The sequence below is a fragment of the Phocoena phocoena genome, chromosome 17 (genome assembly GCF_963924675.1).
Source record: "Phocoena phocoena chromosome 17, mPhoPho1.1, whole genome shotgun sequence".
NCBI lineage: Eukaryota > Metazoa > Chordata > Mammalia > Artiodactyla > Phocoenidae > Phocoena > Phocoena phocoena.
Window position 1 is genome coordinate 73,756,859 of NC_089235.1, and position 15,305 is coordinate 73,772,163.

Consider the following 15,305-nt stretch of genomic DNA (forward strand, 5'->3'; position numbering starts at 1 on the left):
CGTGGGGCTGCAGATACAAATGCTGACTGTTCTCTGCCATTTCACACAAGGGATCGCACATCCACGGACTGCGGTATCCGTGAGGGTCCCGGAGCTGATCCCCCGCAGATGCTGAGGGACGACCGTACTGACAAATGAACATTATGGGAAGGGTGGTAAAATCTGTGGGTTAATTATCGCTTTGTCCATTTAAGAGTTCCATTAAGGTCGCTGTAATCCAATCCTGGCATAAGTAACATGATATAAACAGCAAGGAGGAGGCGGAGGACAGCAGTTACGCTGAGGACCGTTCAGGGATCGGGGCGGCGCTGCAGGAGCTCGCAGCGCCGCCCCGTGGGGCTCGGCCGGGCAGGACAGGAGCGGCCCGCTCGCCTACCTTGCTGGATGAGCGCGTCGGCCGCCAGCTCCCCGGTGCCCACGTTGGTGTACTCCTCGTTGGGGTGTTTCCTGTTGTAGTGCCGCTTCAGGGAGCCCGAGATGTTGCATGAGTAGTGGCAATGGGCGCAGCGGAAAGGCTGCAGCGACAAGGAGGAGGGTTAGGGCCAGGCCAGCCCTGTGCGATCGAGCTTCAGCTCCCCCACCCCCCCCAACCCCCCAACCCACCCCTGCAGTCCTCCTCCACGACTCTCCCACCTGGGAGCATCCGCTTCCTGGAAGGCCTGGGAGGGGCAAGCCGCCTGCTGGGAAATGCTCCAGGAAAAGACGCCAACCTGGGGCGGCTGAGTCCTGCCTCTGCAGGGACCGTCCAAGTCACCTGGCAGGGGTCCCCAGGGTAAGAGGGATCTCTGCTAAATGAGGCTGCTCTGATTTCTTTTCTTTGCTGTCCACCCCAGATTTATAGTTCTTGTTTAAGAAGAAAATAACAAAAAGCAACCCAGGAATCTATCACTTTTCTTTTCTTTTTTTTTTTTAAAGTGAATGCCATTCAAGCATCTCCCCTTACCATTACTTCCCTGATGCACCTGCTTCTTTAACTAAATGGACTCCTCCACAGCATGTACCTGCAAGCACCACGTATATACATCACTGTCCCCCCTTAGGGAAATCTGCCTGATAAAATCTGTTTCCAACACCCCCCCCCCCCACCCCGGGCAAGACAAGGCTCTTTTAGGATCAGGGCACCAACAGGTCGTTCGTGCAGTCTCCTCTGCCAACTTGCAACTGCTTCGGGGGATGCAGAGAGTGGTGAGGGGAAGAGGCGCCTGCTCAGGTCTATTGGGAGGCCCACTGAGACCCATCCACTGGCCAGGCGATGGATGGACAACCGGATCCTTGTCCTTCCCAGTCCTGTACTCCTGGTCAGGACAAAATCAAGTGTCCCTGTGAGCCATGTGCTACACAGCTATACAGCACAGGGCTATGGAAATCCCAGTTTTACATTCAGGGCCTGTCTGGTGACACAAGCAGCTTCCTGGCCCAGCGGGAACGGAAGAGCACAGAGCGGCCCACAGGACAGCAGGGGACTCAGACGCGGCACGTTCAACGACCCCCAGCACGGCCTGGCCGTGGAACTTCAGACAAGTAGTGAAACTCCTCTAAGCTTTGAGCCTCTTATCAATTCAAAGGGGATGATACCACTACCTGGTAAGGCTGCCGTGAGAGTTAAATGATCCAACATAAACTGGTATCTAAGGTGCCACAGAAAGCATCTACTGTTTTCACAATTTTACATTTACGGTTTTAGCAATTTTACACGACCCTTACTATGTCTGTGGGAGCTGATGCACGACTGTGTCTGGTGAGACCTCAAACCCACCTCGCCTTCTCAACTGTCCAAGTCATCAATATTCCTCCACTGCCACCTGGAAGAGCTAAAGCAGAACCGTGCATCTCGGAAGCGGGATGCACCGACTACGGGAAAAGTCCTCTCTTTGACACTCCAATCAGCCCCTCTTTCCATGGTTCTTCAAGCCTACAGATGTGCTGAAGTCTCCCCATTGAGAGAAAGAAAGAGATGGAGGAAGGGAGGAAAACGACAAGAAAAGCCATCTACCTGGGCCCTGTTTAAATCGCTCTACTCCCTGCCTGCAGGCCACCTCCCACCCCGCGCTCTCGAAGCGCAGTCCTGCCTGCCGCCTCCATACCATCCCCTTCCTATCTCAGGCCCCCCAGATCTCCCAGGCAAACCGCTCCTGTGGGTACAGCCCGGGCTCCCTCTGCAGACCTCGCCCCCCTCCTTCCCCACCTCCTTCCATTGGCTGCCACCTCCCACCGTGACGCATTACGTGGTGACAGCACTGTATCACCAGGTTCTCTTTCTCACTCTGAACTTTCTCGGGTTATTTTACTAGATCTGCTTCCCAGACCTGAGGTGAAATGCTGACTTTCTCCAAGGTTCTGCCCTGGGGTCTGTTTTGTTCTTCCACTGTGGTCCCAATGGTCGCTTTTACATGCTGATATATCCATATATATCCAGTTGTGATGGCTCCCAAACCACAGATAGGAATTTTAAACTGTCTTCCAGGTATCTCTACAGGGATGCTCTGGAAGCACCTCAAAATAAACACACACAATTTCAGACTTACGATCTTTCTGCAGAATCAGCTATTCATGCAAAGACAGAATCCTGGTCGTCACCCTAGACTTCTCCTTCTCTCTTACCACCCAACCAACTACCGAGTCTGCCCAGGCTTCCTCAGACACGTGTCCAGAGCCCTCCCCTCGCCCCTCTCATCTATCACTCCAGCACAGAGAAAGTGCTGACCTGGCCTGTAAGGGAAATGCTGTGACTCCCAGGAGAGCAGTTCTCAGACAGCAAGACTCGGGGGGTGGGGGGCGGGGGAGGGGGGGTGTTCTCTGGTGAGCCAACCTGCTCCGAACCCTTCCCCAGGGACCCCACCCTCCGTCAAGGCCACACCGTGGTCACCGGATGCTTTGTGCTACACTGCACGTGCCACTTTCCGTCCTTCATGGAGAAGAAACCCGCGGTTTGGCCTATGAGGGCTTATTAAACAAAAGGACCCAGAGCAAAGGCAAAAATGAGCCAGGCTTCTCACCTGTCTACTGAGCAGAGAATAAGAGACCTAAAATGCCAATATATGATTATCTGCAAAGTTAAAATAAAAGCTAAAACCTTCTTAAGTGCTTTCAGCTCCATAAAAGCAAGTTCTATGAAATTATTTTGCAAATATTAGCATTTGCATAGAAATCAAAAAGAACCACCAAAAACGCTCCCCTGCCGGTGCTGGGTAGTCAGTGAGCACGGAGGCAGGAAGAGGCAATTAAAATGAGAAATGGTCCTACAAACCTAACTTCAGGCTTGAGAGCCAATTCCATTCTTCTTCTAGCAAAGCAGATAAACTGCCTCATGAGAGTTTCGACTCCTTTAATGCCCCATGCCTGCTCCTTGGTAGAACTGCTAATGAAAAGAAGAATGGCCAAAACGTCAGCAGACAGGCCAAAAAATATAGAGGTGAGCCCAAATGAGAAATCAGTTTCTGACCTACTGATTTCTATGAAAATCTTCAATTCTTAAAGTTAAAAGGGACACTTTCAAAGACTGACATTGACCCAGCCTCCCTCCGTGACAAAACAGCCTCCTGCAGCCTCTGACAGTCTGTGATCTCAGCCTTTGTTAGAGGCAGGGAGGTCAGACCCCTGGCCCCTTGCACTGCTGAATGGCTCCAGGGGTTTAGGAGGATAAACCTTCCCGTTCTCTTCTACTCGCTTGAAGCCGCCATCACCTTCCACACGAAATCAATCGCCACCTAGCTTCCTCTTAGGACCCCCTCTCTTTAAATGGCACAGCTGAACCGCATCTGGGCCTTTCACGCCGAACAAGTTTGAACTTGTGGGGCGTTGCCACGTTCCAGCAGCGAGTTCTGCTGCGGCCGCCGCTGTGGCGCAGGAGACATAGGCAAAGAAAAGCGTGGATGACGCCCCTGCACCCACCCAGTGCCAGGCATTGTGTCTGACTGCATTATTAACAGTGCACATCTTGGGATTTCGCTTATGGAGCATGTATTTACTGACCTCCTGCTATGAGTCAGACATTGTTCTCTCACCCTGGGGACATAGTAAACGAATGAGAGAGATTCGTGATCCCCTGAATACGCAAGAGTGTGGGGACTTAACATATCAGCTGCAAAGATTAAATGTCATCTAGGCAAACTAGATCACAAAACTTGTTTCCTAAGTCTAACTATTTGCAGATAGCATAGGATGCTACATCTCAAAGCGAAGTTATTTATCGAGAGCTCTCAGGCCAGAATCCAGCCAAGAGTTATGAGGAAAATATATGCAGGCTATAGTCCTGTAGTGCATGTGAGACAAAACATCCAAAAAGAAAGTGGATCGAAAACAAGGCAGAAACCCGCTGTCATGCCTACAATGCAGTGTTGCGCTAGATTTGTTAAGTAATGTGACCTAACGTAATAACTATTTTAGCTCACCTTCACTGATAGCTATCATATGCCAGAGAGTTCTAAGTTCGGCATGGACTAGTTCCTGGAAATCTCACAACCTCCGCATGTGGTAGGTACAATCGTTATCTCCATTTTACATATAAGAAACTGACATGTAAAAGGGTTAAGGAATTTGCCCAAAGTTTCACAGTCTCCCAGCCTGACCACTTGGTCTGCACTGGATTTGCGGCCCAAGACCAGCCAGCAATGAAGAGATGATGTGACTCCCCGTTTGTCATTTCCTGAACATCTATCTTCCCTGGGAGGGGCATGGTTTGGTTTGCTTGGATTTTCTAGACATAAGGCAGCCCACATCTCACCATCAACTTCTTCTACACATGAGGACCGCCACGGTGAGCTGGGAGGAATGCTGGCCGTTCCTGGGGGGCAGGGACGAGGCAGGGATGGGTGGAAGCCAAGAAGAGGGCAGACACAGCCAGGTCACAGTGGGACGTGCGCTGAATCAGGAAATGAGGTTTTTAGGAGATGGGGTTTCCAGTGGGTATCGAGCAGGGGGTGACATGCCAACTTCACAGTGTTCACTCTGGAAATTAACAGAGGGTGGATTTGAAAGGAACAAGACCGAAGGCAGGGAATCAACTGTCCAGTTGCTACAGGGGTGTAGACAAGAATCTAGAGGCCTAAAATGAGAGAGTGGAACCAAAAAAATGGGAAAGGAAGAGGGAGTTTAAGAGAGATGGAGGAGGAAAGATCAGCCGACCTGAAGATGGAGATGCAGGGTGAGAAGACAGAGACAGAAAGCCTCAGGATGACTCCCAAGTTTCCAGCATGGATGACACAGGAGGAAGGTATCCACGCAGCCGTGGAGGAAGTTCTACAGATACGGAGAGAAAGAGGGAGGACGCAGAGTCCTGGACATCCAGGAGGGCAGGTCCAGAAAGCATCTGAAGATATAAGGTGTTCGGAGTCTAAAGCTCAGAGGACAGTTCTGGGCTAGAGGTACAGATCTCAGCATGGGCAACCAGAAAGTGCCCTAGGACAGAACACACCCATTGTCAGTGAGTGTGTAAAGTGATAAGACAAGTGGCCTTAGAACAGCACCCGGGAACACAGGAACAGCAAGAGAGGAGCTCGTGAGGAAGGACAAGAAAGAACGGCAGCAGGCAGAAGAATCAGGGGTGTCTGGAGACGAATGTCCTTCATGGAGAGAGGGGGTGACAGAGTCAAGTGCACTAAGAAATCCAATAAGGCCTAACAAGTGACCACTGGGACTGGCCATCGGGGAGGTGGGCTTGTGGCCTGACTGAAAAGAGCTGGTTTCAGGAACATGCTAAGAACAAAGGCCATGTCACGGGGAGAAGGCAGGGGCAGAAGCTGGATTTGAGGTCAGGTGTCAGTGACATTTCAACAATGCAAACGATATGCCTTTTTCAAAAGGCGCATCAAAGGATCCTCCTCAAAACGTACACTGACAACCAACCATTTGAGTTGAAAGAAAAAGTACAATTGAACTTGTGGAGGCTGGAACTCTAAGTTCTCAGACTTACGTCAAGAAAGCAAGTAAAATACACTTTGTCCCAATTTGAGGATTTGCTGTTCTGGTTCTTCAGACAGAAAGAAAGAAAACAGCAGAGGACAGGAAGTCCTATCTCACCTGTGAAATCGGGCTCTGACAAACCTGATGAGAAGACATCGAACTACACGAGACAGGCTAATGCAATCTCCCATGGGCGTCAAGAGACGGACTCAGAGGAATGTTTAAAACAGATGAGAGAAAAAAAAAAAAAAAAAAAAAACAGATGAGAAGCTGGTGAGGAGGTGATGTCCAAGGTCGTGACATCGGTAACCAATCACAGAGCACAGGATGGCCTTCTGGTAGAAGGAGAGGGCGCCCTGCTGGCTTCCGTCCACAGCAAGCAGGAAGGCTCTCGCCTGGCAGGACCCTGCGGGCCACTGTGTGGAACCACATGCAGCATCACGGTCCTATAACTACATCCACGGGCTCAGAGACCAGAATGTGAGCCTCTCCCTCTGTGATGGGCCTGATGCTCTCTGAAGGGGATGGGGAAGCATAATGGCAAGGGAGAAGGTTCCAGATGACCTGTGGGTAAAACTTACGGCCACGAGTCATGATTCCGTAGCCTTAGTTTAACAACCCGGTCAATGGAGAGACAGAGATAAAGAAGGAGATAAACCACAAGTCTAACTGGTATTCAGGTGAATTTGGATCCAAAATGCTGGAAAAGATTATATAATCGTTACAACCTAAATTAAGTGGGCTGGTTGGTACGAGACAATTTAGACGCTGCTTGGTAGAAGCCAGGCTATTAGAACGTGGCAGCTCTGCACCAGAGGGAGACCTTGGTGTTGACGTGTGTACACAGCCCCAGATGGCCTCACCTGCCACGCCTCTCTCACAAGGTGAGCCAGGCTCCGGGCCAGGTACCGCCCAGGGGCTCCTCCATGTCTCTCCTCTGCTTCTCCTCACGCTGTCAGGCTGCTCCTTTTTCTCAGCAACACCCCCACCTGCCCTCCTCTACCTGGCTAAAACCTCCAGGACAACTTTTGGGGCCCAGGCGAGCTGCCCCTGTCCCTCGGCGGGCCCCCAGACTGCTGTATGAGGCATTCATTCCTGCCCTCTGACGTGGCGCCCCCTTCTACTTGAGTTCCTTGCATCAGGCTCCATCTCTCTTTTTCTCAGTAACCTCGAGAAAGAACCGATTGATTCTAATACTGCACGAGCCAAGACAAGAAGGGGATGCGGCTGTCTCAGCGAAACAAGTCATGACAGGGGGTACCAGTCCGTCATCCGAAGGAGCAGGCTGGTCCAGTTAGACTCAGCACTGATCCATTCATTTGAAGCAAAGCCTCCAGTCCTGGATCCCCAAAGCATGAATCACCGGATTATTCCAGCGGATATGCCCACCCTCCCCCCACTTAAAGCAATGCGCCTCTTGGCTTTGGAGGGAAACAACACTACTGTGCTTCACAGATTTCAGCCCAACTGGATGAGTTCAACTTTTCCTTTATCCCCAAGTCACTAAACACGTCTGTGCTTTGTCTGGAAACGTTCACCAGACAAGCTACCATTCATTCTGCAGAAGTCTTAGCTCACAGGCTACTCCCTGCACCTGTGCCTCTGAAACCTTCCCTAACTCCTGGGAAGATGTGACTTTTCCTTCCCACGTGCCCCCCAGCACCTAGGAAAACCCGGCGGCATGAATCCCGCTGCAGTGTAACTGTTCCCTGGAGGCCCAGCACCCCCTCCCCGACCCGCGCCAGGCTACAGCACCCGGAGAGCAGAGTCTGTCCCAGCGAGGCTCACCTGTGCTCCCTCGGCAGCCAGGCCAGCCCCGCACAGGTGGGCTCCCTACTACACCCATGTGGCTAAAGGAGAAAGGACAAACCACCTTCCTCTTTCTGTTACTGACTCCTGTAAGCCTCCCAACAACAACTAAAACTAAAACTCTGGATAGGACGTTTCTTCAAACGACATTAAATTTAACAACCCTAAAAGACGTTACATAGGGTGTGGGGAAAGAAAAGCCACAGCACGGGAGACTGCATTCACAACATGTAACCAAAAAAATGACCCACACCCCCGATATATAAAGAATTCCTGAAAACAAATAAAAAAGCAAAACCACTCAACAGAAAAAATGAGAAAATATTTGAACAATATTTTTTTAAAAAGGAACAAGAAATAAATACAAATGGCCAAAAAACATATGAAAAGGGGCTCAATTCCGTTAACCACCGTGAGAATGAAAATAAAGCCACACAGAGAGGCCAGTGCAGGCCCAGCAGGTTGGCCACCCTGAACATTCACCCTGGGACATGGAGCAACAGAGGCTCCAGGCCATGCACCTCTACTGCTGGTATAACCTGGTGCAACCACTGTGGCAAATGGCTGGGTATCGCCTCGTAAAGCTGAAGAGGTGCCCACGGCCTGCAAGTCCTCTGCAGCTGTGTTCACCCCAGAGCATCTCATAGACGAGCACACCAGGACATGCACACAGACAGTGCACGGCAGCAGAGCTCGTAACGGCAACACAACAGAAACAGCCCCACTGTCCACCTACGACTGAACGGATGAGCTGAGTGCATGAACACTCCCACAGGGTTGCACAACATGTGCTGTGTCCCACTGGGGAGTACGATGCCACAGAGGATGGATGAAGGATGGAGGCATGCAGTCTCACCAACGTAACGCTCAGGAACGAAGCCAAGTTGAGAAAAAAGAATATAATAAGTTCCATATATATAGATATATGCCCATATATAGATACACAGATAATAGAGTTCAAAAACACGCAATGCTAAATTAGTTTGTGTAGGGATGTATACATGGATGGTAGACCTACAAAGGAAACCAAAGAGTAATTCTCAGCGAAGCCAGGATAAAGGTCACCTCTGGATAGAGGAAGGGGGTGGGCTCAGGAAGACCCCATGAAAGGGCTCTGAGGACTGGCAGTGGTCCACTTCTGGGCAGTGGGACATGAGTGTTCATGTCACAATCATTCATCACACCACACACTCGTGCATATGCAATATTCTGGAGGTACATTCTATTTCACAACAAGAGAAGTAAAAAAAAGAAATGGTTGATTAAATAGGTAAATATGTGACCAAAAAAAAAAACCTCTCCTCACAAGGGTTTTGAGGATTACAGGTAACTTAGATCAAATGCCTTGAATGACATAGCACCCAATAAGTGGTAGCCATCAGTAATGTTAATAACAACAATAGCAAAGGCACTTATACCCTGACATGTAAAGCTATCTTTACCCTTATTTTCGTTCATCGGTGTGACAAAAATCACGTTGATACTAGAACTGGGTTCTAGCATATCCGCCCTTCATAACCCAAAATGTCCAAGAAGAAGACTGCAGTCCGGGTGTCTCTCTAAAGAGAGACCTGGTCACAGGCCTGGAGGAAATATTAACTATGACACTGGCATCACCAAACTTAAATCAAGTTACACGGTGGAGAAAGACGGTCCTGGATTATGCAAGCGCTTCCCTGAGGCCTGGGCTGTAGAACACCGATAAGATTTACAGCCGTGCTTCTGCAGCTGAGAAAACCCGACAGGAAGATGGAATCTTTTTTCATAAATGTCTGAGGTGGCCATCAATTCCCTCAAATGCAAGCTAGCACCAAATCACCCTGAGAAGCGTGCAGCTGGGCTGGGGGCAGGGCAGGACCCAGGGATCTCGAGCACTGTTAATTCAGGGCTCCCCTCCCTCAGAGACTTAATTCAGTTATGTCTGAGACTTACGAGGCAGTTTCATCTCATCAGAGCCTGGAAAGGACAGGATGAAGTGTGACAGCTTCTTCTAAACTGTCCTACCTGGATTTTATTTCTGGAAAGAAACAATCAGAACAGATGCTTCCCCACCGTTGGGCATGGAGAGCTCTGTGGTCCAGAATATTTCGCACAAATTTGAGTGGCAGGGGTTTTGGGGGGGCAAAGAGACCTGGGCTCAGGCGGGGATCTAGAGCTTCATAGCTGTGCAACTCCAGGCACGTTTCCTCATTTTAGCACAAGGAGTAGCGGTAACGTAAATAGAGCAGCCTGTATGGAGACGCTATCAGATTATTATCGCTGACGGTTTAGACACAGAAACTCAGGGCAAACTGCCTTATTAAAAAGAAAAAGAAAGAAAGAAAGAGAGAAAGGGGAGGGGAGGGGAGGGGCATTCCTTCTGGCCTGCGTACTTGCATGTGGGATTTGAGGATGTCCATGTTTACATGTGGAGCACAGGAAGAAGGCCAGATCAAGGAGGGGAGCCAGAGCGCACTGGTGACAATGACCGTGAAACCTGAGTCCCTACCGCAGGCCTCACGACCACCTTGGGAAGAAACCTCAATTCCCACTTCCCAGGTGAGGATGCGGAGGCCCTGGGAGGGTAAGCGGCTTGCTGAAGGTCGTACAGTCACCGGGAAAGCTGGGTGTGAGCCAAAGTCTGTCTGGGCCCCAAAGCCCACGTGCCACTCCCCTTGGCCGCTGGTGTACTGACTGCAAGGCCCCCCGTCAACAAGCCCCGCTTCAGCAACAATCTCCCCCATGGAAGGATCAGACAGATGATTTCTGCAGTTCTCCCTATTATGGTATATTTTCAGCTTTGCAAATGACTTTGTGTTTCCAATTAACAGGATCAACAAGATAGTACTGTTTTCATAGTAGTATTTCCAGCACATAAAGTTCTGGTACACAAACTAGTCACTTTTCTTCCCCTTGTCTCCCTATTCCCCCCTTGGGGACCTGGCTCTGCACAGCCCCCCATCTGGACAGCCCACGGGGTTGCCTGCTACCCACCACTACCTCTAAAACTGCAGGTTAGACAGTTAACAGCACTGCCATACTGAAGTCCGTCATGTCTACATTTCCACAGATTTTTAAGGAACACACCAGAAGAAGATTACCCACATTCCCTTTGACAGGAATCTCCTCTGAGATGTATGTCGAACATAACACAATAATGAAGCGAGGCTCACTATGCCTGACATAAGAAAACAACGCGCTTCCAGATATTAAATCTGCTCTGTGCTAAGAGAACAGCTCCTGGTGGACTGCACCGAGCATCCACCCCATGCAGTGCCCGACTCCCAGCAGGAGGTCAACAGCACTGGGTGAATCTACAGAACCCCATGACCTTGGGACCACGCCTGATTACATGTGCCTTTTCTCACTTTAACCTCCCCGCCCCTCCCTACTAAGGGACGAAGTGCCAAGAGCGCAAGACAACACAGTGAACTGAGAGCAGAGTGAAGGGCAAGTAGGGCCCAGTGATGAAGAGCCGCTGAACCCTGTGCCCTTGTGGCTACAAGCCTTCCAAGGAGCCCAGAGGCCCACCTCCACCTAGATGACTTCCAGGATCAGCCTAAGTCACTAAAGTTCTATAGAATCTATTCATTTACTCATTTGTTCACGCAACAGGCGTTTATTAAGTGTTGCCTCCCTGCTGAGACTAGAACAAAAGCTACAAGTGCTCCCACAGGATGCACATTCCAGCATCATAAACAAGGAACTACACAATCTGCCAGACGTCTTCAGACAGTGCGGAAAAAATAAAGCATTTGAACCAAGACCAGAAAGAGGAGGGAGACTCGCGTGGCTTTCTGGGAGAAGGGCAACAAGAAGAGGGGAGGGCAGGGGTGAGGCCACGCGAGGACGCGTGGTGCGCAGCGGGCTAGGCAGCCACCTGTGGTCTGCAGGGTGTGGGCTCTAACTCGGGGGGTGATCAGAGGCCGCTGCACGGCAGACAGATGTGGGGTTCGATATGCTATTTTTTTCTACTCTTTGATTCTCCGATAACCAGCACTTCCCAAGTTGTTTCACGAAACCTAAGTGCTGGGAGGGAACACTGGGGGGAAGAAAAGGGAGGAAGGGGTTCTGTGGTGAGGTAAGTTTGCAAATCACCGCACACTGCGCCCCTCCACACAATGCCTGTAACATCCCACAGAACCAGTGGTCTAAGGAACACACTCTGGAAAATCCCACCTTATGCCATCCTCCATCCCCCAGGTAGACCATGTCCCCCTGAGCCACATGCCTTACACTTCTGCTGAGTCGCCCACTGTAGCCAACAGAGAGCAGTGGGTACCAGAGACTCGCAGAACAAACCATGCAAAACAAAAACCCCGACTGATTGGCCGCTGGCTTCAAAATCTCCCTACTCAGTGGTAAAGGCGCCCATGAGAAACTTCTTTTCCACCCAGAGAAATGTCATCGCATTGGATCTGTGAACTGCCAAGTCCCATTACCCGCACAGGGTCATCCAGCAAAGCTAGTGGCCCTTTGAGAATGTTCTGGATGATGACATGGGCTGGGAGACTGACATGTTTCGCAGATTTACCGAGTGCATCCCCACAGCTGCTCCGAGAGCCCTTTCAGCAGAGCCACATGCAGACCCCTCACCCTGCAGCAAGAGAAAAACACACTGGGCCAGGTCAACCGCCAAGAGACTGGATCTGTACCTCTGGGCTGGGAAGTGAGCCACTCAAAAAGAAAAACATGCATATTCATAGGAAAAAGGACAGAGATTGTAAATTATAAGACATACAGTGATGCCGATACGGGAAATTCCTAAAGAGCATCTGCGTCTGGAATCCTGGCTCCCTCACCTCCTCCTCTAGCCTGGGCTCAGAGGTAGATGTGAACGACGCACACGTAGAACCAAGTGGGGGGACGGGTAAACTAAGCCCCAACCTGACATGCACACAAAGAGCCAAAAGATGCACAGTCACAGGGGACCGACAAGGAGAAAAGGGACACAGGGGCAGAAGCAAAGAGACACACACCAGAAAGGAAAGGACCTGCATCCCAAGGAGGGCCGGGGGCAAGTGGACGTCCACGGACTCACATTCCTCGGGCTCAGCCCTTAAAGAGGTTTGTGTCAAAGCTTTCAAAGCAATGCTGTCCGTGTGAATGAGAGGAGCACTCCATCTCCTTGTCCCACTGGTGACCCTGTGGTCTACAACCCAAGCCTTCAGTCAAAGCTGCCCTGCACCATCTGTGCAGAAGAGAAGAGTTTTGTAATTTGTTTTTGTTTGTTTGTTTTTGACCCTGTCTCTTCAGGATTATAAGCCTGAGAGCACAAGGTTGGAACTTCATTCCTGGGTTGGCCACAACAGGGACAAATCCAAGCTTGGGGCCAAGGATCCAGAGAGAAAAAAGCCAGGTCTTCATATATTTCACCAAGCACAAAGTCACCTCTGTTGTAAAATAAGGCCCGAGACAAATTAAACAATTTAAAAGAATAAACGTTTTAAAACCATGGAGTACCACAAGTTCCAAAATGCCTTATGTTGAGGCAATTATCTCATCACAATAAATAACAGTAAATCAATCCATACTAATTGCTTCTCGGGCAAGAGCTTAGATGACTCTTCAAATGTTCTCCAATTATTGATTTATCTTGTAATCGCTTATGCTGTCAAAATGCAGTATTTCCAGAGAATATACTGTACTATTAGACAGGATTTTAATTTAACATAAGACAATCCAATTTCCTTTTTTTATCCCCCAAAGTGCTTAAAAAATCTAAAATACAAGGAAGCTGAAGATGGTGTAACAGGTTTTTAGCAGAGACATCCCAGTTCAAAACAACTTAATAAATGGCCCCTCTGACCACCCACCCCCCGCCATGGCCCTTCTTCCTCCTCATAGGCATACACATGCTTAAAGGAAAAAAGGGAAACATGTAATCTCAGATTCTCCACTTTCATGGAAATTAAGAGCTGAAAAGCAAAATAAACACCATCAACAGCAACCCTACAATGGACTTCTCACTCTCTTTGCCCCATGGTTCAGTAATTTCCACTCATCTTGGGAAACGCTATAGCTGCTAAGTTTACACTCACTCAGCATTCTGCTTAAAGATTTTGCTTGAGTCTTGATAGCTAAACATCTAACTGCAGGCTTATATAATCAAAGCAGTGAGGGGAAAAAAGGGACGAGGGAGCCAGAACATCCCTCTGCTTGGCTTGAGAGTAGGAAAGTGGAGGGTAACGCATGGAGGGTAGGTTTGTCTACAAAGAGACAAGGCTCAAAATCCCAGCTCCTCCACTTACAAATTGTGTTACTCTCGAGTATGTTACTTAACTGGACTCTGGGCCTGTTTCCTCATCTGTAAAATGGGAATATCAATACCTACATCATAGTAGTTTTGAGGGCAAAATAAGGTAACATACATGAAACACCTGTTGAAATGCCCAGCAGATGGCTATTATAAAAGGGATTGGTCCACCGGTCTTTTTTACTCTGACACAAGATACTTAAACATTCCAACACTGTGGGAGAAGTTTCTGATGGAAAGATGGGACCATCTCCTGCGTAACAGAGGAAGTTATAGTAGAAATAAAGCCAAAATGCTTGCTATAAGCAATGCCGGGTGACTCAGCGTTCTGGGGGATACTGAGGATCTCAGACTGAGGATTAACTTGAACTGTTTATAAATGTGTGGTTCTAAACATTCTGCTTCTTTGAGATATTTCTGTACTTTCACTTCCTTGTTTATTAAGTTTAGAGTGGAAACTAGGAGTAAATTAGTTCACTTCCTGGCTGAACTCATCCAAACACCACCTCTATTCAATTTAGTATCTAAGCCCCTTACACAGCCTATGAGCTCAGCTGCCTGGCATCTTCTATATATATAACTTGATTCTGCATCACATGGACACATTATGAACGCCTTTGGGACCCATTTCATTGTCAGAAATACAACAAGGGATTACACTAATTCCCTTTAATTTGTGGATATCAGTCGATCAGAAATTTTTGGTTGCTACAGGTTTCAAAAGCTATAGATTTTGCATGATAAGATAATACTATATTAACTCAATTAAAACATAGCTTTTAAAACATGATAGGGGGCTTCCGGGAAAATGGCGGAAGAGTAAGACGCGGAGTTCACCTTCCTCCCCACAAATACACCAGAAATACATCTACACGTGGAACAACTCCTACAGAACACCTACTGAATGCTGGCAGAAGACCTCAGACCTCCCAAAAGGCAAGAAACTCCCCACGTACCTGGGTAGGGCAAAAGAAAAAACAGAGACAAAAGGATAGGGACGGTACCTGCACCAGCGGGAGGGAGACGTGAGGGAGGAAAAGTTTCCACACACCAGAAGCCCCTTCGCGGGCGGAGACTGCGGGTGGCGGAGTGGGGAAGCTTCGAAGCCGCGGAGGAGAGCACAGCCACAGGGTGCGGAGGGCAAAGCGGGGAGATTCCCGCACAGAGGCTCAGGGCCGACCGGCACTCACCAGCCCGAGAGGCTTGTCTGCTCCCCCGCCGGGGCGGGCGGGGCTGGGAGCTGAGGCTCGGGCTTCGGTCGGAGCGCAGGGAGAGGCCTGGGGTTGGCGGCGTGAACACAGCCTGCAGTGGGCTAGTGCGCCACGGCTGGCCGGGAGGGAGACCGGGGAAAAGTCTGGAC

General features: G+C 49.6%; 1 protein-coding gene across 3 annotated transcripts in view; it reads right to left on the bottom strand.

Moving 5' to 3' along the window:
• The window catches only part of ZFAT (zinc finger and AT-hook domain containing), a 150,440-nt gene that overhangs the window by 45,954 nt on the left and 89,181 nt on the right, over positions 1–15,305 (bottom strand). For all 3 annotated transcript variants that reach the window (XM_065895074.1, XM_065895071.1, XM_065895072.1), the window contains one exon: positions 377–515. In XM_065895074.1, coding sequence (XP_065751146.1) covers positions 377–515 — 139 coding nt within the window. The remainder of the gene's footprint in view (positions 1–376; positions 516–15,305) is intronic.